This window comes from Staurois parvus, unplaced genomic scaffold (assembly GCF_062004578.1).
Source record: "Staurois parvus isolate SC_StPar_1 unplaced genomic scaffold, SC_StPar_1.0 ptg000192l, whole genome shotgun sequence".
In the NCBI taxonomy this organism is placed as follows: domain Eukaryota; kingdom Metazoa; phylum Chordata; class Amphibia; order Anura; family Ranidae; genus Staurois; species Staurois parvus.
In genome coordinates this window covers 2848196-2868315 of record NW_028317988.1, presented here as the reverse complement: position 1 = coordinate 2868315, position 20120 = coordinate 2848196, and the positions used below count along the sequence as shown (strand labels likewise).

The 20120-nt window shown below is 43.7% G+C and overlaps 1 protein-coding gene across 1 annotated transcript in view; it reads right to left on the bottom strand.

Moving 5' to 3' along the window:
* Positions 1-732: 732 nt before the first annotated feature.
* Positions 733-20120, bottom strand: part of INTS7 (integrator complex subunit 7) — a 91863-nt gene continuing 72475 nt past the window's right edge. Inside the window, exons 19-20 of the mRNA XM_089677796.1 lie at positions 16387-16572; positions 733-1098 (exon numbers count right to left, since the gene is read on the bottom strand). Of these exons, the coding sequence (XP_089533922.1) occupies positions 808-1098; positions 16387-16572 (477 nt within the window). The 3' untranslated portion in view covers positions 733-807. The remainder of the gene's footprint in view (positions 1099-16386; positions 16573-20120) is intronic.

Sequence of the window (20120 nt, the reverse complement as noted above, 5' to 3'; positions counted from 1 at the left end):
CCGTATTTTTCGCCGTATAAGACGCACTTTTTCTTCCCCAAAACTGGGGGGGAAATGTCAGTGCGTCTTATAAGGCGAATATGGAGCGGCCGGTCCGGTATTTCCACCGCGGCCGTGTAAGAATACCGGGCCGGCCGCTCAGCTCTGCAGCGGGACCTTACCTGTTCCTCTATCCAGCGGCGTGCTGTCTTCCCGGCTTCTGTAGTGTGGGCATGACAGCCGGGTGCCAAGTGCGCATGCTCAAGAAGCGGTGCTTTTTGTGAATGGTAAGGCGGTACCTGGGACACATGACAGATCCCAGAAGCCGCCGGACCAATCACAAAGCGCAAGTGCTTCTCGCTCATGCGCACTGGGCACCCGGCTGTCATGCCGAGCGCCATTACAGAAGCCGGGAAGACAGGGCGCGGCTGGATCGAGGAACAGGTAAGATCAAACTCTGCGGAAGTAAGAGCGGGTACCTGTCAAATTCAGGTACCTGCTCCCCACCTCCCCAAAGGTCAGCAGTCATCTGTACTGTCCGCAGTCTCTGGTCATCCCTGTGCTGTCCGCAGTCTCTGGTCATCTCCTGTACTGTGTCTGCAGTCCATTAGTTCAGAATTTTTTTTTTCCTGTTTTCTGCCTCTAAAACCTAGGTGCGTCTTATGGTCAGGTGCGTCTTATACGGCGGTACGTAGTCAGGTCAAAAGGGGAAAATGATTGTAAACACACAAACACACAAAAAAGCAGACAATATGCGCTTTCCACTCACTTTTTATATAAAAACAACAAAACCAGTCATAGTTGGACATAAAACAAAGGATAGTAATGTTAGAATCGGGAGAAGGCATTTCGCTGTTGCTGGGCAGGCTGCTGGACCTGTTGCTGTTGCTGCTGCTGTAGCCGTACCTGCTGAGTGTAAGGATCTTCTAATGATTTGACGAAGATTGTGGTCTTGGGGCCGGTTTTCCAGAGCACGCCATTGGAGTCCACCACAGAGGATTCTACGGTGATCTGGTGTGTCCCCATCACAGAGAGGTTTAACAGGAACTGTGTGCTGAAATAATCATTATGAGGTTCAACTCTCTGCTCCATCTCACTCCTTACACCTTCCAGAGGCACCTGGAAATAATCAGGAAAGAGGTTTGTGATGAGTTACTAAACATACAGTACAAAAAGCACAGCAGATAACATTTCAGCAAGAACAAAGGCCATTGCTTTAACAAGCCCTTACTATGGAAAATTCCCCTTTTACTATGTTTAAAGAGAACCTGTACTCCATTTTGAAATTGAAAAGTTAAAACTTCTGCCCTATGTGCATCTAAATCTATGAGTTCTCTGGAGCGCGATCCACTGTTCAGAGGTAATTGACAGGTGGAGAGGAAACAATGTGATGCCTCCTCACTGTTTTAACCTCATTTTTACTGACAAATGTGTTGCAGCTGCATGCAATGCACGTGGTTGCGGGGCATTTGCAACGCTTCTCCATTCACCCAAAATGGTTGTGTTTTTTATAGCAGAGATCTGTAGCAGCCATAATATCTGCTGGTTTTTTCTAGTGATTTGTATCTGAATACAGAGTTGCTGTTATAGCAGTCAACAATGCTTGTCTAGGCAGCTGGAAATGGTTGATATGCCAGGGTCATTAGCAGCTATGTTCAATATCATAAATAACGACTGAAACTGGTCACAAGGGAACAGATAGAGGGGAACACAAGGACAGACCCTGTACAAAGGTTCAAATCAAAGAGTGAGAGTCCATCGATCTCTGAAACAGAATGAAAAGAGTGGAGACTTGACCTTTGATGGTGCAGAGAGCCAAATGCTGGTCCAGACACAACTGCAGAAAGGAAAGGATTTGTTCCAAGCCTTCCACGTGTAAAATACCTTCTGTGAAGTTTACATCCTAGCCTTGGGAACTGTAGAAATCACAGACCGGGAGCTGCCTCTGTTCTTTAGAAAATAGGGCTTCAATGGTCTTACTATCATGGCCAGCAACAGAGAAGCATGTTGGCAAAACATCCCTAGAGAATGTAGAGCTGGACAGGCTAACAGGGCTCATGGTGTATCAGAGCACTACACCACCCTGGATCAATCCGGAGCAATGAGGATCAATGGAATGTCCATCTCTATCAAATGGGGAAGAATTTTAAAGGTATAGATGAGGGGCTACAAAGCATCCACTGCTTCCATCAGAGCATCACAAAGGAATTCCCAGCACACTTACCAGTCAGCCTGCAAAACAATCAAAATGGCTCTGTCTAACAGTTTGCGTTAAAAACCAGAGGGTTTTGTTTGCACACATGTGCAAATACAGTCAGGTCCATAAATATTGGGACATGGACACAATTCTAACATTTTTGGCTCTATACACCACCACAGTGGATTTGAAATAAAACAAACAAATTGTGCTTTAACTGCAGACTGTCAGCTTTAATTTGAGGGTATTTACACCCAAATCAAGTGAACGGTGTAGGAATTACAACAGTTTGCATATGTGCCTCCCACTTCTTAATGGACCAAAAGTAATGGGACAGAATAATAATCATAAATCAAACTTTCACTTTTTAATATTTGGTTTCAAATCCTTTGCAGTCAATTACAGTCTGAAGTCTGGAACGCATAGACATCACCAGACACTGGGTTTCTTCCCTGCTCTGCCAGGCCTCTACTGCAACGGTCTTCAGTTCCTGCTTGTTCTTGGGGCATTTCCCTTCAGTTTTGTCTTCAGCAAGTGAAATGCATGCTCAGTCGGACTCGGGTCAGGTAATTGACTTGGCCATTGCATAACATTCCACTTCTTTCCCTTAAAAAACTCTTTGGTTGCTTTTGCAGTATGCTTTGGGTCATTGTCCATCTGCACTGTGAAGCGGCGTCCAATGAGTTCTGAAGCATTTGGCTGAATATGAGCAGATAAAATTGCCCGAAATACTTCAGAATTCATCCTGCTGCCTTTGTCAGCAGTCACATCATCAATAAATACAAGAGAACCAGTTCCATTAGCAGCCATACATGCCCACGCCATGACACTACCACCACCATGCTTCACTGATGAGGTGGTATGCTTAGGATCATGAGCAGTTCCTTTCCTTCTCCATACTCTTCTCTTCCCATCACTCTGGTACAAGTTGATCTTGGTCTCATCTGTCCATAGGATGTTGTTCCAGAACTGTGAAGGCTTTTTTAGATGTCGTTTGGTAAACTCTAATCTGGCCTTCCTGTTTTTGAGGCTCACCAATGGTTTACATCTTATGGTGAACCCTCTGTATTCACTCTGGTGAAGTCTTCTCTTGATTGTTGACTTTGACACACATACACCTACCTCCTGGAGAGTGTTCTTGATCTGGCCAGCTGTTGTGAAGGGTGTTTTCTTCACCAGGGAAAGAATTCTTCGGTCATCCACCACAGTTGTTTTCCATGGTCTTCCTGGTCTTTTGGTGTTGCTGAGTTCAGCGGTGCGTTCCTTCTTTTTAAGAATGTTCCAAACAGTTGTTTTGGCCATCCCCATTTTTTTTTGCTATCTCTCTGATGGGTTTGTTTTATTTTTTCATCCTAATGATGGCTTGCTTCACTGATAGTGACAGCTCTTTGGATCTCATCTTGAGAGTTGACAGCAACAGATTCCAAATGCAAATAGCACACTTGAAATGAACTCTGGACCTTTTATCTGCTCATTGTAATTAGGATAATGAGGGAATAACACACACCTGGCCATGGAACAGCTGAGAAGCCAATTTTCCTATTACTTTTGGTCCCTTAACAAGTGGGAGGCACATATGCAAACTGTTGTAATTCCTACACCGTTCAACCTGATTTGGATGTAAATACCCTCAAATTAAAGCTGACAGTCTGCAGTTAAAGCACATCTTGTGTGTTTCATTTCAAACCCATTGTGGTGGTGTATAGAGCCAAAAATGTTAGAATTGTGTCAATGTCCCAATATTTATGGACCTGACTGTATATGCATAAGCTGCAGTGCCCATGTCAAGGGACTTCCGTATATACCACGGTCCTAACTCTAAATTTCAAAAGCCTCCATAGTAGAAGCTCATATAAGAAAGGATAAATTAAGGGCAGGTATGCCTGGAGGGAACCCACCCCTCCTTAAAGGCACAGGGATGCATGTGACACCCAGCAAAAGCACAAAGGCAGCGAAGGCACCAATTGCATCCCTGCTCCCAATTTGTCCAACTGTACAAAAAAAGTGGCAACCACCCCTATTTATAATTGGCCTTTTGCAGCAAAGTGCACATGGAAGGACAATGCACAGCACAAAGGTTTGCCCAGTACAACCTTACCAACTATCCTGCAAAACAACCAAAGTGGCTCTGTCTAACAGTTTAAAAACAAAGTGTTTTGTTTGCACATATTTGCAAATGCCACAGTGCCCACATTGAGGGTCCTCTGCGGGTACTGCCATCACAGTATATACATAGGTTCCTTGACGTGGGCACTGCAGCGTTCACATATATTTGCAATAAACACAGAGGGTTTTGTTAGCATACATTTGGAAACTGTTGGACAGAGCTACTGGGGTTGTTTTGCAGCCTGGTTGGTAAAGTTGCTGGGAAACCCTTTGTTTGTGATGTGAATTGCCCCTTCCAAGTGCACCTTGCTGCAAAGGCTAGTTATAGGTTGGGGTGATTGCCACTTTTTTGTACAGTTCCACCAGAGCATCCCTGCTCCTGAAAACAAACCTGTCCAGTTTTTTGTTGAACCTGGAGGCTAGAAGATCCACATCTGGCATCCCCCCAACTCTGACACAGGTCTTGGAACACCTCCAGATGTAGGACCCAATCAACCAGGTCCAGATGCTGCAAACGAAGTAAACCTGCCTGCTCATTGCCTATGCCTAACTTGTATATGGCTAATAAGACTGGAATGTATAGTTCTGTCAAGGTCAAGATCTACTCTACCTCTTAGCACAGTATGACTTTCAATGTACGCCATCACCGTGACATCCAAACAAATCTAGATTGAATGGTCCTCCAACGGGTTGGTGCAACGGTGAAAGGATTCAAATCCTGCGCCAACAAGGAACCCAGGACTCCTCCCCCAGCCTTACAGGCTGGCACCAGTTTTGAGAATCTTCCAAAAGATGGAGGATTCCAGACCTGGATACCTGAGCCCTTAAGCCAAGGAAAGCCTTGCCCTTGGTGTAAACCGCATTGGCCTGTCCAAAGACAGAATCGATTTCTTCCATGATGACAGAAAGTGTTGTAAAGGTCTGGAGTGAAATTAGGCCAAGGGAGCTGCTTTACAAAAGGCTACCACCTGTTACATTTGGACAATCAGATTGGTTGTCTGACACCGGCCTTGCTGACAGATCTCTCAACAGGAGACAGTCTAGGTATCCCACAATGTGGATGCTACAACAGGGCTAGCATTGTAGACAGCACTTGGTGAACACCCAGAGTGTACAGGGGGCACGTCTTCATGCCGAGAAAGGCTTGTCTTAAGAATTTGGAGTGCAGACTTGTGAGTGGACTGGGAGCCAGGCTTGGAAAGTCTCAATGTTGAAGTCCAGGGAGTGGAAAAATGAAAGGGACAAACAGAGGCACAAGACTTTGTAGTCGGCTCCTTAGGCTTCTTCCACTGGGGAAGACGAGTGCTCTTATCACCAGTTACAGTAGCGCAGTACTTTAAAGTGCCCTACACATATGCATCAACAGAAGGCAATGTGAGAAACAAGGCAGAGGCTTTCAGTAAGCCATCACAACTACATTGGAGAGGAAGAAAGTTTACTTTCAGTAAAATATGGTGTGAAAGTAAAATAACAGCCAGAATCAGATGCAAGGTGAGACCCGCCAATGAGAACAGAGTTCTTGAGAGGGCTTCCAATGACTTATGTTGGGTCCTTAAGTTAGGTGCATTCTTCACCAAAAACAGCAGTGGGAAGGAGAGATATAGCAGAATCCACAGAGGGACTTCTCAACAAAATCCAAACCAAGCAAATAGCCAGCAAGGGCTTAGGGGAAGCAAATAACCTATCAGGGCATTTCCAATCTTTTTAAAGAAACAGAAAAGCAGGTGCACAGAAAAAAGACCTTTTATGGCCTCAAGCTAGAAAAAAAAACTGGTAGAAGCAACAGGCTACTCCTCTAGTTCAAGGTTGGTGTACAATGCATCAATAAGAGCTGAAATGGTCTCATTTAACTTAGGAGTAATAGCAGTAAACAAACTCCTAAAAGGTTGAACTCATCTGACAAGGGTATCAGCAACTCATAATCAGAAGCCATTAAGGCCAGGTGTAGATCAGATACAAGATCTACTGGAGACGGTATGGGAGAGCGCTTATAGCCTTTGCAAATGCATGACATTTGTAAGAATGTCAACCAAGAGAGCAGAGAACCCAACTACACACAATGGAGCCAAAGAGACTCCCCATGTCCACCCTGGGCATCTAGAATCAGACATGTTGTGGCTGCAAAACAGGTAGGCCATGTACAGTCTGGGGTTAAGGGACAATGCCTCAGGTAGTAAGGAAAACCAGAATAGCTGATAGCAGGGTCAGTGACCAGAAGGTTGGATGGCCAGAGGTAACCAAAGTCACTACAAGCAGGCAGCAGGAACAGCCTGGAAAATGGAGTTACACACAGATCTTTGCTACAGGAACAACAGTCGGGTGATGCTTCCTCAACGCTGTGCAAGAGAGCATGCTTGACACTCCAACCAGCAGATCTCCACACTCAGTCCCACAGTGTTCACCCCAAGCAAGTGGTCAGGAAATGGAGGAAAAAAAATGGTACCTAAGTGCAAGGCAATGCCAGTGACTCTGGACCTGAAAACCGCTTTGCAGCTAACTTAACCATCCAAGCCACGTGGAAGCCAGTGCCCAAATGTGACTTGAAGGTTGCTAGAACTAAAAATTATTTTTCCCTTTACAACTGCAAAGTTGAAGAAAAGACATCCATTCTGCTAGGACACAAGCAAAAACTGAGGCATGCTGGTAGTGGGAGGGACCCTGGGCTGTTCTAAAGTTTTTTGTTTCTTTGCCAGAGTAAAAACCTCCTGTATGCAGCAATATAACCAGAAGATCTAAGGCCGGCCATAAGACGGTTCAAATCTCGGCCGGTACAGCAGGAACAGGCCGAGATTCGAACCATGTATGGGCAAGCTGAATGTACACAAGCTGATCAATCATCAACCAGTCTGCCAGATTTCACATGCAGTTACCGCTTTTGGCTACTATAGGCGCTAGGAATAATCAATGCATTCTCCCAGCAGAGACAGCTTCCCCTGGCCCCCTCCCCACCGCTGGGAGAAAACAGTGGTTCGGCAGGAGGGATTCCCCCCCATCAATACTGACTGTCTGCAGGCGCAGGAAAGAAATTCACTCCCATCTATGGCCTGCCTAAGACTTCCTCTGTTCCTAAATGGAAGAGAAAGTCGATTGCTCAGTGACTCAGCTACAACTTTGAATTTCTGCAATTTTCATGGACCACAATTGATTTTTTTCCTAGCAATAATTCTCCACTTTTTGGGTAGTCGATATGAAATGCATTAACAAAAGAATATGTTCGTTATAAAGATTATGTGCAAACATGCTGTTAGCACGGAAGAAAAAAAATATTCTACAGCTGTAAGGGTTTCTTCTTAGTCTGTTGCAATGTATTACTACATGTGCAGAGCATTAAGCCAAAACAAATCAAGTGATTTGACAAGTCGCACTCTATTTGCTGCTATGGAATCGTTCAAAATGGCACGACTTGGTCAATCCGTACATGAAGTAGCACTGATCAACAGCTTTGAAATCGTGCTGATGTAGCACGACCTTAAAGCCATACCTGGGGTGAACCAGGTCTAAAGGTTAAATCCACCTTTTGAAAAAAATACATAAATAAAAAATTACACACACGGTAAAAAAAAAAAAAAAAAGTACTGGGCACCATTTTTCAAGGTATATTTCTATAGGTGCTACTGACATGAAACTTTCACTACATGTCAGTAACAACCCATGCAATCCATACATACAAAGAAACCAAAACAAAAGTTAAAAAATGAAGTTATGTGTAATAAAATGGAATGACACAGGGAAAAAGTATTGAACACGCTAACTGAAATGTATTTAATACTTCATACAAAATCCTTTGTTGGTAACGACAGCTTCAAGACGCCTCCTGTATGGAGAAACTAGTCGCAAGCATTGCTCAGGTGTAATTTTGGCCCATTCTTCCACAGTCTTCAAATCGTGAAGGTCCCGTGGCCTTCTTCTATGGACTCTGATCTTTAGTTCTTTCCATAGATTTTATATTGGATTTTTCTTTTTGTGACACCTTTTTACAGGTGATTGGCTGGGCCATTCTAGCAGCTTTATTTTCTTTGAAACCACTTGAGAGTTTCCTTGGCTTTGTGTTTGGGATCATTGTTTTGCTGCAATGTCCACCCTCGTTTCATCTTCATCATCCTGGTAGATGGCAGCAGATTTTTATCAAGAATGTCTTGGTGCATTTTTCCATTCATCCTTCCTTCAAATGACATGAAGTTTGCCAGTACCGTATGCTGAAAAACAGCCCCACACCGTGATGTTCCCACCTCCATGCTTCACTGTTGGTATGGTGTTTTTGGGGTGATGTGCAGTGCCATTTGAGCTCCAAACATGGTGTGTATTCTGGCATCCAGAGTTCAGTTTTGGTCTCACATGACCAGACTATATTCTCCCAGTATGTCACAGGCTTGTCTAAATGTTATGCAGTAAACTTTACACAAGCTTCAACATGCTTTTTCTTCTGCAATGCATTCTTGGGTGGTGAGCATGTATACATGCCATGGCGGTTGAGTGCATTACTTATAGTTTTCTTTGAAACAATTGTACCTGCTAATTCCAGGTCTTTCTGAAGCACTCCACAAGTGGTCCTTGGCTCTTGGACAACTCTTCTGATAGTTCTTTTCTGGTCATGGCCGGTTTATGGTGAAATGATTTTCTTTTCACTTCCAGACTATGGCCCCAATAGTATTCACTGGAAGATTCAGAAGTTTAGAAATCCTTCTGTAACCAATGCCACCAGTATATTATGCAACAATAAGGTTGCAAAGGTCTAGAGATCTCTTTGCTTTTACCCATCATGAGAGGTTTCTTGTGTGACACCTTTTTACAGGCCATCAGTTGAGACTGAACCAGCTGATATTAATTTGTACTGACAAGATGCAGGATTGCTTTCTAATTACTGATAAACTTTAGCTGGTGTCTTGGCTTTACATGCCTCTTTGCACCTCCCTTTCTTCATGTGTTCAGTACTTTCTCCCTGTGTCATTACATTTAATTACACATAACCTAATTTCTGAACTTATTTGTTTTGGGTTTTTTTATATATATGGATTGTACGGCTTGTTAACGACATGGTGAAAATTTCATGTCAAGAGCACCTTTAGAAATAAATTTACTGAGAAAAATGGTGACTTGTTCAATACTTCTTTTACCCGATATATACCGTATTTTTCGCTCCATAAGACGCACCTAGGTTTTAGAGGAGAAAAACAAGAAAAAAAATATTCTGAACCAATGGACTGCAGACACGGACACAGGACAGGGGATGGCCAGAGACTGCGGACACAGGACAGGGGATGGCCAGAGACTGCGGACACAGGACAGGGGATGGCCAGAGACTGCGGACACAGGACAGGGGATGGCCAGAGACTGCGGACACAGGACAGGGGATGGCCAGAGACTGCGGACACAGGACAGGGGATGGCCAGAGACTGCGGACACAGGACAGGGGATGGCCAGAGACTGCGGACACAGGACAGGGGATGGCCAGAGACTGCGGACACAGGACAGGGGATGGCCAGAGACTGCGGACACAGGACAGGGGATGGCCAGAGACTGCGGACACAGGACAGGGGATGGCCAGAGCCTGCGGACACAGTACAGGGGATGGCCAGAGACTGCGGACACAGTACAGGAGATGGTCAGAGACTGCAGACAGTAAAGGAGATTACCAGAGACTGCGGACCTTTGGGGAGGGAGGGGGAACGGGTACCTGAATTTGCCAGGTACCCGGCTCCCACTTCCGCGGATTTGTCTTTCCTTCTTCCCGCGGGGCTTCTGTGACAGCCGGGTGCCCACTGCGCATGCGCTTTGCGAATGGCCCGGAGCCTTCTGGGACCTGTCATGTGTCCCAGAAGAAACCGGACCATTCACAAAGCGCGGCGCTTCTCGCGCATGCGCAGTGGGCACCCGGGTGTCACAGTAGCCGCCACGGGAAGACTGCAGCGCTGGAGCGAGGAACAGGTAAGGTCCTGCAGGAGAGAAGCGCTGAGCGGCCTGCCCAGTATTCTGACATGGTGGCGGCAGAAATACCGGACCGGCCGCTTTACATTCGCTCCATAAGACGCACTGACATTTTCCCTCATTTTTTTGGGGGAAAAAAGTGCGTCTTATGGAGTGAAAAATACGGTATTTAGTAAATTTGTTATTTAGTTTTTTAATAATATTTATAAACTTATATTAGGATTATGATTGTTATTTTAACAAGACGAGTAAGAACACCAACCATAATAATTCTAATAAGCATCATCATAATTTGGTGGGGTGTGGGAGAATGCAGACAGTGACCATGTTTTATGTTACCCCGTATGTATGGGGAACATGGTCAGAAATATGGACTTAACTAACTCAAGACCTATCTATCTAACTTGGTTGATAAAAACGATCAACCTATCTAACTCAAAACTTAGAGCTGTGAAGCTATCTGTAGCAACCAATCAGAATTCAGGTTTCTTTAGCTGCACTGAGGGAAGGGTCTAGTGCTGAATTCTTATTAGCTGCTAGGAGTTACAATTCGCATCATGTTTGTCCTTAAAGTCCAGAGAGAATGAACTACAGTTACTGACATCTGTTTAGCGTCCAAAAGGAACATGAAGGCTCTCTGGCCATTTTGTCCGATCCTCTGTGACTCACCCACAGGCAAACAGCATCCTACCTATTCATGCAGCACATCACAACAAATGTTTTTTTTCTGCAGCAGAAATTGTGAGCTCTGCCATCTGTGCAGAGTCGCTGGACCATTCAGGAGAACATCAGCTGATCAAAAAGCCCAGATGTCCAAAATAGAGCCATAAATAAATGACTAACATCACCAATACTGCGCCTGACCTAATAAAGCGATCCTCTGACTCTCAGCCTGCTACTGCCACATGTACACAGCATCAAATTTTATATATATATTTCTACAACCTGCACTAATAACAGACAAGGGGAATACAGGGAACACAGACAGTTCTTTATTCAGACACTAGCATATGTGCGGTCAGTGCTTTCTACCAGCACCATATTCAACCATGCAATTACTTTTAACCCTGCTGTGACAGAAAGACTGTCATTTCCTTTGAAAATGCCACTTGCTTGGCTGTCATGCTCACCCTTTAGCTTCAAATCCTTGCTTCCGGTCTTATTAACAAAAACTTGTCATGAGCCACAAACTCAAAACAAGGATGCATATAACAACTTTTGACTCTCTGTGCCATTCATTATTTGCATAATTATTCTGGATTTGCATAATTATTCTGGGTCAGTGAACCAAAATATAAGGCTCCATGCACACTAGGAGCAGAAAAAAAATGCTGGAAAAACAAAAAATATTCAATATGAGCGTTTTTCCCTGAGGGCTAGTTCACACCAGATGCAGTCCAGTGAATATTTTTTCTGCATCAAAAATACATGCAGCGGTTTCCATGTATTTTTTTTTTTGCCAAAGAACTGTACTGGAACACAGCAAAACACATCAAAAATGCACTATAAAGGAGTGTGATATGAACTGTAAGCAAAAACGCATCCGGAATGCATTTTTGTGGTGTGAACTGTCCTAGAAGGTAACATTCAATAGATCAGGGATCTCCAATAAAAGTAAAGAAAGTAATGTTTGCATCAGGAGATATGATCATTTAGGTGTTTCTGCTAGTAAACTTTTTTTTTATTGCGGCCAGGAAAGATTCTGTTCTTCTTGACCTGCCATCAAGCAGGGAAAACCAACAATGGGAGGGTGGGTCAATTACAGGAAGGGACAGTATGAAAAATGCTGCAGCTTGCCCAAAATATTCTCTCTTAAAAGTTCAACTACAGCCAAATCGGTTTAGTTTTGGATAGAGTAATGCAGGGGACAAAGGAGAAGTGTTTTTCTTTTCTATTCAACCCATCGGCATGAACAAAACAAAAACAGAGTTTGCTGGACTAACACAAGCCATTGGCTGCAAGCACTGACAGGATGCTAGTTTTCCCACAAGCCCATTCGACAGAAGCTTCTGTAGAACAGCTGTACAAACAGGCCAAAAGGCCTAACTCTTGCCTGACTGTTTTTCAGATGATTTTCAGCCCGTTTGTACTCTGCGAAGGGTGAGGCCTCATGCGCATAGGATAATAATTTTAGACATTAATTTTTTATTTCCTGCCTCTAAACACCTCTCTGTGTTAGCCTGTGTCCATGCACATGCAGGCATCTATAGGCAGGAGCATTTAGAGGCAAAAAAGAAAAGAAACACACCACCAGTGCGCCCTGGAAAGAAGCATTTGGGCAGAAAAAAAGCCAAACGCAAATTAACGCTAGCTTGTTTAGGTGCGTTTGTGTGTTAACCTCCCTGGCGGTCTGATTATGTCAGTATTTTTGAATGTCAAAGCGGTACATGGTTTTGCATGGAAATTTCAGTGTCTGATGTCCCCATGAATCACTATCGCTCAATTCTGCAAGTGGTTCTAATTCACGATCGCTGTTTTCTAGTTGGTCTAAAACCGCTTTTGACCTAAAAGGGATGTTTTTTGGACGCCATGGATGTTCTCAGGTTTCTAGGCACAAAGAGCAATAAAAGTGCAGGCAGGGCACAGGACAAAGCACTCGGAAAAAAACTGAGGTGAAATGGTTGGATACAGTAATGTAATCCAAACAGATTACAATGTATTGTGTGTATGTCATGTTTTTACTTTTTTTTTTTAATCTCCTGCCGGTTCCGCCCCCCCCGCATCACAACGCTCGCAGGGAAGAGAACCAGGAAGATGGATGCAGACATCAGCGGGAGGACGCAGCGGGAGGACATCGGGGGATCACAGGGACAAGGTAAATTATACTACACACAGACTACAGTGTAATTTCGAGTGTAGCTCGGGGTTACTGCTCTTGGTACTGAAAATTAACCCCGAGCTACACGCGGGATTACCGCTAGGGAGGTTAATGCATTCTAATGGACAGAATAAATTAATACATTCTGGCCAATAGAATGCAATAATGCCAAATGCACATTAACATGGGCGCAAAACGTGGCTTTAGGCACATTTTTTCAGCAGCGTTTTCCTCGGCGCAAGGACATCCAGGGGAGGAAAAAAAAATCCTCTGTGTGTGATGCTTAAAAGGCTCAGACTTTTGTTCCTAGATGTGCAAAGAGGAAACCGCTAGAACAAGAACATGTCCAGATTTAATTTTATTGAAACTTTTGCAAAGGAGTTCAAAGGATCCCAACCAGAATCTGGAGCAATCATATTTCTAACCCTCAAGATCCCTCCAATCATACAGCAGTACACCTTTGTTAAACACTGCCAAATCATGAAGAAAGGGAAGCTTTTGAGCCTTGAAAAACGCATTGGATTTAGAGGATGAGCCTTAATAAAAATAAATCTGATCTTTACATATTCCAGTTCTGGCTCCTTCCTCTTTGAACATCTAGTCCTTACTTGCAGTAAGAGCAGACCTTTGGGCACCCCTCCTGTGAAAGTTGCCTAGCAGTAACCATTCCCTTCCTATACTACCAGCACCCCACATCTTCTTTCTACATTTTAGGTTATTGTTGACGCCTCCCCACTGGTGGGATTTAATATCACGTCCTTTTCATGTGATATTTCCTTAACTGCAAAATGGACAGCAATAAAACTTTTTCTAACAGAGTGAAGAAGAAAAACTTCTAGCAAGTTTTAATGTTGCACCCCACCCCATCCCATTTTTTCTCCTGTTGTCACAAGGACAGAAAGCGAGTGAAAATCCCCACAAGGGGGCATAGATGGCAGGCAGAAAAATGTCAACTTAGATTCAAACCCTTCCAAAATGCATCAAAAGCAAAAAATAGGTTTTAATTATCGAGAGGAATTGGACATTTTTGCAGGCAAGCTAGAAACTGAAAAAGAAAAGGAATACATTATGATCAGTGATGTAATATAAGGGCAACAAATAATTCAAAAGAGCCCTGGAAACCACCCAAATTATTCATCAAAAGAGGAAGTTTGAATTTTAATGAACTGATAACTGGCCACAGAGATGATAACAGCAACCATTTGCATGCTGTAATGTAAAGTAATAGGTAACAGAGTGACTCACAACTAAATAAGTCGGAGGAAAGATACACACACCTCCACACTTCTAATAACATATGGATTTGCAAGGATTTTCAGTTACAAAAAGGTAGATTAAAAGTGAGCAGACAGTGCTGGATTTTTTTATTAGTCACTCCTGTAATTGAAAAGTATGCTAAAATGTGGAGAATCTATAAATCCACATAAGGATTAGCATCCTGAAAAGATGAAACAGCAAACGGGTAATGTGAATATCACCTCACCTTACTTTCAGGTAAACTCAATGGAAACTCCCAAACGTTTTCCCATTGAATTGCAAATATCAGAAAACACCTTTAATTTGCCATTCAGTGCAAAATGACCTTGTCTGCTGATAGCCACTGTTCCCCTCCCCCACCTCCCAGCAAAGCATTCCAACCTCCTCATCCATACTACAGGAATCCACCCTGGATAATCATCCAGTGGAGGATCTTACCTGGGTAGATGATATTAATAACCCATCCAACATCACAGTGTTTGGGCCTGGTGATTGGCCTGAAAACTGCCACATCCATTTGGTCCCCACTTTCCCCCTCCCGACTGGCAGAAAACAATGATTACTTTAAGCAACAGAGGACTCTGCAGAGAGGTTCATCCATCGATTGACTTAGGTAACAACCAACCTGCCTGATTTTTTACACATGATTACTGTTGGCGGCTATAGCCGCTAGAAGTAATCATTGTTTTCTACCAGTCGGGAGGGCCCCATGCAGTCAGAACACAATAACGCTGCGAGAGGGACACAAATCAGTGTTGATGGGGGAATTTTTTTTACCCATGCAAACTGTGGTTGCAGGAAAGAAAATCTAATCATCTATTGCTTAGGTAGCCCATACATGACTATTTTCTTTTCCTCCACCACGGGTGGAGAGAAAGAAAATCGCTCGATTTCCCCATCAACACAGTTAGTGTTGATGAGATAATGCCTCCAGAAGCACTATTGTGTTCAGCCAGCAGAGGGGGGTTGGGGGCCCAGCTGGGAAAAAAAGAGTGATCACGGTTAGCGGCTATAACTGCAGGTAATAAATCGCATGTAGAAAAATTCACACTGGTTGTACCAAAAGTCGATCGATGATCTGCCCATACATGGATTGAATACCAGCCATGGATTTTGATCCAGGTATCGCCGGCTTCACTTTGCTTGGAGGCTGTGCTATGAGCAGACACTGCTACTTTGTTGGTGGGGGGAGTTGCTAAAGTCTGACAACTGGTGCTCTGTCAGCTGCCTGCCCTTAACACACTGTTTTAACCATTCTGGTTTTTCAGTGTCGAAGTCCAGCAGACAATAGCCAGGAAGTGTTAAGTTTCAAGTAACTTCTGACTCCCTGACATACTCTGAAAGTGAGTAAAGTCAAAAGGGGAGGACAGATATAAACCTTTCATAGACTTCAGTAATATTATGAATGTGAATATGCAGATTGTTGCATAAACTCAAATCTGCAAATATGACTGGTTCTCTTTAATAAATAATGCAAATTGCATTGAAGATGTGTAAAGTACAGTTAAAAGTATAGGATTTAATTTTTTTTAAATTATATGATCATACTTACCTAGGTGGATCCTCTGCCGGCTCTAAGTGTGATAACTCAATGGTCACATGACTGCTGAGTTCTCACAGCCGCTCTGAGAAGAGAGTGGTGACTGTCAGTCATGCTCTCCGCTCTGTCCCCCCTGCACGTTCACTGGAGCACTGGGCTGTGGAGGGGGAGGGAGTGGGTGGCTCAAGCCCCAAGCGGATCAGTGCCACTCCAGAAAGAATAAGCTGCACTCCTGTAATCCACAGGAGAAGTACAGCCAAAACAGCTTTGGCTATCTCCTAGATTGTACACTCCAAGGAGCAGGGCCCTCCTTTCCCTCTTGTATTGAACTGTATTGTCTCCCGTTATATTGTAAAGCGCTGAGCAAACTGTTGGCGCTATATAAATCCTGTATAATAATAATAATAATATACTTCTCCTTTAACTATATCAATCAGATTTCAGTTTACTGCAGCAGGATCAGGTAAAAATGAATTTAGAGTGTCTGCTTTGTGTGTATGGATTTTTCCCAGTGCTATTACCGTATTGAATACACCTGTATTGCAGTGTTTTATAGACATTTACCTTATAGTCCTGGCTTGGTTTACTCTGCAGTGTAGAAGAGACATTGAGGCAGACAGACTGGATCTTCCGGAATAGACCTGGTTTGGATCCATGTTGTACCACTCCTTCTACCTTGAGTGCCATCTGCTGGTTGCTCTGCACGGCTATTGGCTCTGTAGGGTTGCGGGGTGATGGAGACAGGGCGAGCTAAACCAGAAGAGACGACATTTCATGTCAACTTTACAGCGCAAAGTCTTGAACTGGCAGTTTCCGTAACTACACATTCAATTTTTATCCTTCTCTTTGAAGCCAAGAAAGTTATCTTTTGATGCTAGAAGTCTGGTGACGTACTTCTTGGTGCACGGCATTCGGAACAGAAAAAAAAAAGAAGAAGACATCTTAAGGGCCCTCAACCTCTGACCTGTCGCTGATTGTTAAGCAGGCTCTCCACTTACCTCTCTGTATACCTGTTCCCAAACCCTAAACTGAACTTATTTAAACCTTTAGAGCTCATGCACACCATCATATTGCGATATTAAATGTGCCAAAGAAGCGCAGCGCAATGCATCTGTATTATAGCACACGGAGCTGTACAGAAGTGAACCATCTGTACACTGTGATACTTACCTTATTTAGAACCTGAATCCCTGGCACTAAAAGCAAACAGTCCCATACCAGAGTCTACTACCACGGATATCTAGACATTACTGCTTCACCCCATATGTTCAATTTCTTTCTAAAGAGGAACTGAACTCTGGAAGCTGTACCCAAAACAAAGGCAGACAAAGAACAAAGGACTAGTCACCTGTCTCACCTGTGGTCGACTGATCATTTCTCCCTTACTGACTTACTATGTCTTGTTCTCCACTGTGTCAATGCGTGGAGGCAGCCATCTTGGTAGAGGCAGGGCTTTCCTTCCTTATGTCAGAGACTCCAGCAAGGAGAACACTAAGCCACACAATAGGGACATCACCATCTCTCTTCTCCAAATCTCCGGACACTAGGGGGTTTATTTACTAAAGCTGGAGAGTCCAAAATCAGACTCCCTTCTGCATAGAAACCAATCAGCTTCCAGGTTTCATTGCCAAAGCTTCATTGAACAAGCTGAGGTTAGAAGCGGATTGGTTTCTATGCAGAAGGGAGTCTGATTTTGGACTCTCCAGCTTTAGTAAATAAACCCCTAGCAGTCAGAGGCAGCGATGCCTTAAAGTGGTTCCAAAGGCAAAAAGGTTTTTTACCTTAACGCATTAATGTAAAAAAAACTAAATACTTATCAGAGTCCTACATTGATCCAGTAAAATCCCTAGTAGTGTTGTCATCCCTGCCCAAGTTCCCTGCTGGACAACAGTACAAACCCGTCTTTCCATCTCTATAACCAAAGTGTTCTGTAGTCCAGCAAGGGAGAACTTTGGCAGGGCTGACTGCATTGGTAGGGAAAGGAAGTCCTAAAAATCGCACTGGTCATTGTGGGGCACACTGGTTGGGATTTTAGTGCAGCAGAGGAAGTTGTCAGCTTCCGACAGGTAGTAAGGAGCTCACTGAATTTCTGACAGCACCAACTGGGAGTTTTCTGTATCTGCAGTGTTTATAAAGAGGCATCAGGGATTTTATGCATGCACTGAGAAGTAATGAAGTTTTTTGCCCCAGAAATACACTAACATTTAAAATGGTACAGGTCCACTTTAAATACAGTGTTAGTACCTGTTTGTTGGTTACATTTTCAGATTGTTGGAAGAAATCTAATAGCGGTTAGGTAAGGTTTGGAATCGGTCTCTGTAGTACACAGTGCTGTCCAGAACATTTTGTTTTCCATAGTCTCTTTTTTTGCATGGGCAGCATATTTGAAAGCAGCCATCTGCTTGAATCTTTGTGTGTTATGTGAAGGGAAATTAAAGTGCTAAATAATTCTGCTAAAATAAATATATGTATACACTCACCAGCCACTTTATTAGGTACACCGGTTCAATTTTCTTGGTAACACAAATTGCTAACCAGTCAATCATATGGCAGCAACTCAATTCATATGCTTACTACAACCTCCATTATATTTTGTTCCAAGCATACATACCAGGTACACCTTTGTGCTTGGAAAATAAATAAAGCCCCAAGTTTATTGCATTTAACTCTGCAGCATAGATAACAATGAGACAGATTATGTGTAATGTTTGTGGGTTAATGTTTCTCTGCTTTTCCCTTTAATGGCAATCTGGGATCCAGCCACACCCTCAATATCCTTATTGCATCTTAAAAGGAACTGCAGCACACAAGTAAATTGAAATAAACTATTACCCCTGGTTCACATATATCCAGCCCACGTTTTGCGTTGGCATGAGAGCCCATTCATTTGAATGGACTCCCGTGCCCGAGACTTGCAGTGAAGAAGTCCCTGCACTTCTATGGAAACCACAGCCCACACGGGAACCTCGGTTCCCAGTACGGTTGCGATTTCCAGTGCGGGCGGCGTGTCATTAGAATTAATGGCACCCGCCCGCGGGTCCTCATTCTTCTGTGTGGGTGGTTCTGCATGGATTTTTGTGCGGATCCGCAGCGGCACCACCTGCACATATGTGAACCTAGCCTTAAGGTTCTTTTCAGATCTGTGAATTGTAGTAAAACACCAACCGTTTCAGGACACACTATTGGTGTACAAAACACCTTCACAGTGTCATTTCCTGTTTGTGTGATTGGCTCACTGACATTTTCAGAACTCGACACTAAGTTACAAGTTATATTTTAGGCATCCTCTACAACGAAAACTTAATTTTTGGTGAGATGTTCCCTAAGGGTTAATTACTTTGAAAGAAATGTTGACATTAACTTTCCACATTAAAAACACAGAGTGCATCAGGTGATTATAATGAAGCAGACGACAACTCCTCAGATTCAGTCTGCACAAGGGCATGGACAAACAGTTGTTCCTTCAGAGAAGAAACAGGTAGGAATCTGCAACAAAGCTTTATAAAATCTTTGCAATGTACACAGATACCCACAGGAGATTGTTTTTTTTTTTTTCACTGCAAAAAGCAGATTGACTCTATAAAAGTGACTCTATAAAAGTGGTCATAAAGGCTGAAGGTTTTTCACCTTCCTGCACTGCATGCATGAAGGTAAAAAGCCTTTGATGTGCTGCTTCTCCCACAGCCCCCCTAATACTTACCCGAACCTGATCTTTATCCATTGCTGTGCACGGGATCCTCAGCTCTCTCTCACTCATTGGCTTAGACACAGAAGCAGGAGCCATTGACTCTCACTGCTGTCAATTACAGCCAGTGAGGAGAGAGCAGAGGGCTTAGGAGCAAGCACACGCAAGTGCCCTCAGAGCAAGCCTGATCTCAATCCAGCGATGTGCACGAGAACCAAAGCTCTCTCCGCTCCCCCACTCCTCACTGGCTTAGATACAGCAGAGGGAGCCATTGGCTCCTGCTGCTGTCAATCGCAGCCAGTACGGAAGGAACAGGGGTGGGGCCAAGCTGTGCTTTGTGCGTCTTATGAACACACAGGGCTGGCTCAGGAGCCAGCATACATGGATGCCCCCCGTATTGCAGTGAGGGTCTAGGAGCACTGGCGGGGGACGCGAGAAGAGGGGCTGCTCTTGCACAGAGTAGGTACGTATGATGTTGGTTATTTAAAAAAAAAACAAAAAGGAAAAAAACAGAAACTTGAATATCATTTTAAGTTATACTACCGCATTAACAGGCTTTTCAGCAATGAAGTTACCATTAACCTAATACATATGTGGAAAGGAGTCTACAGCA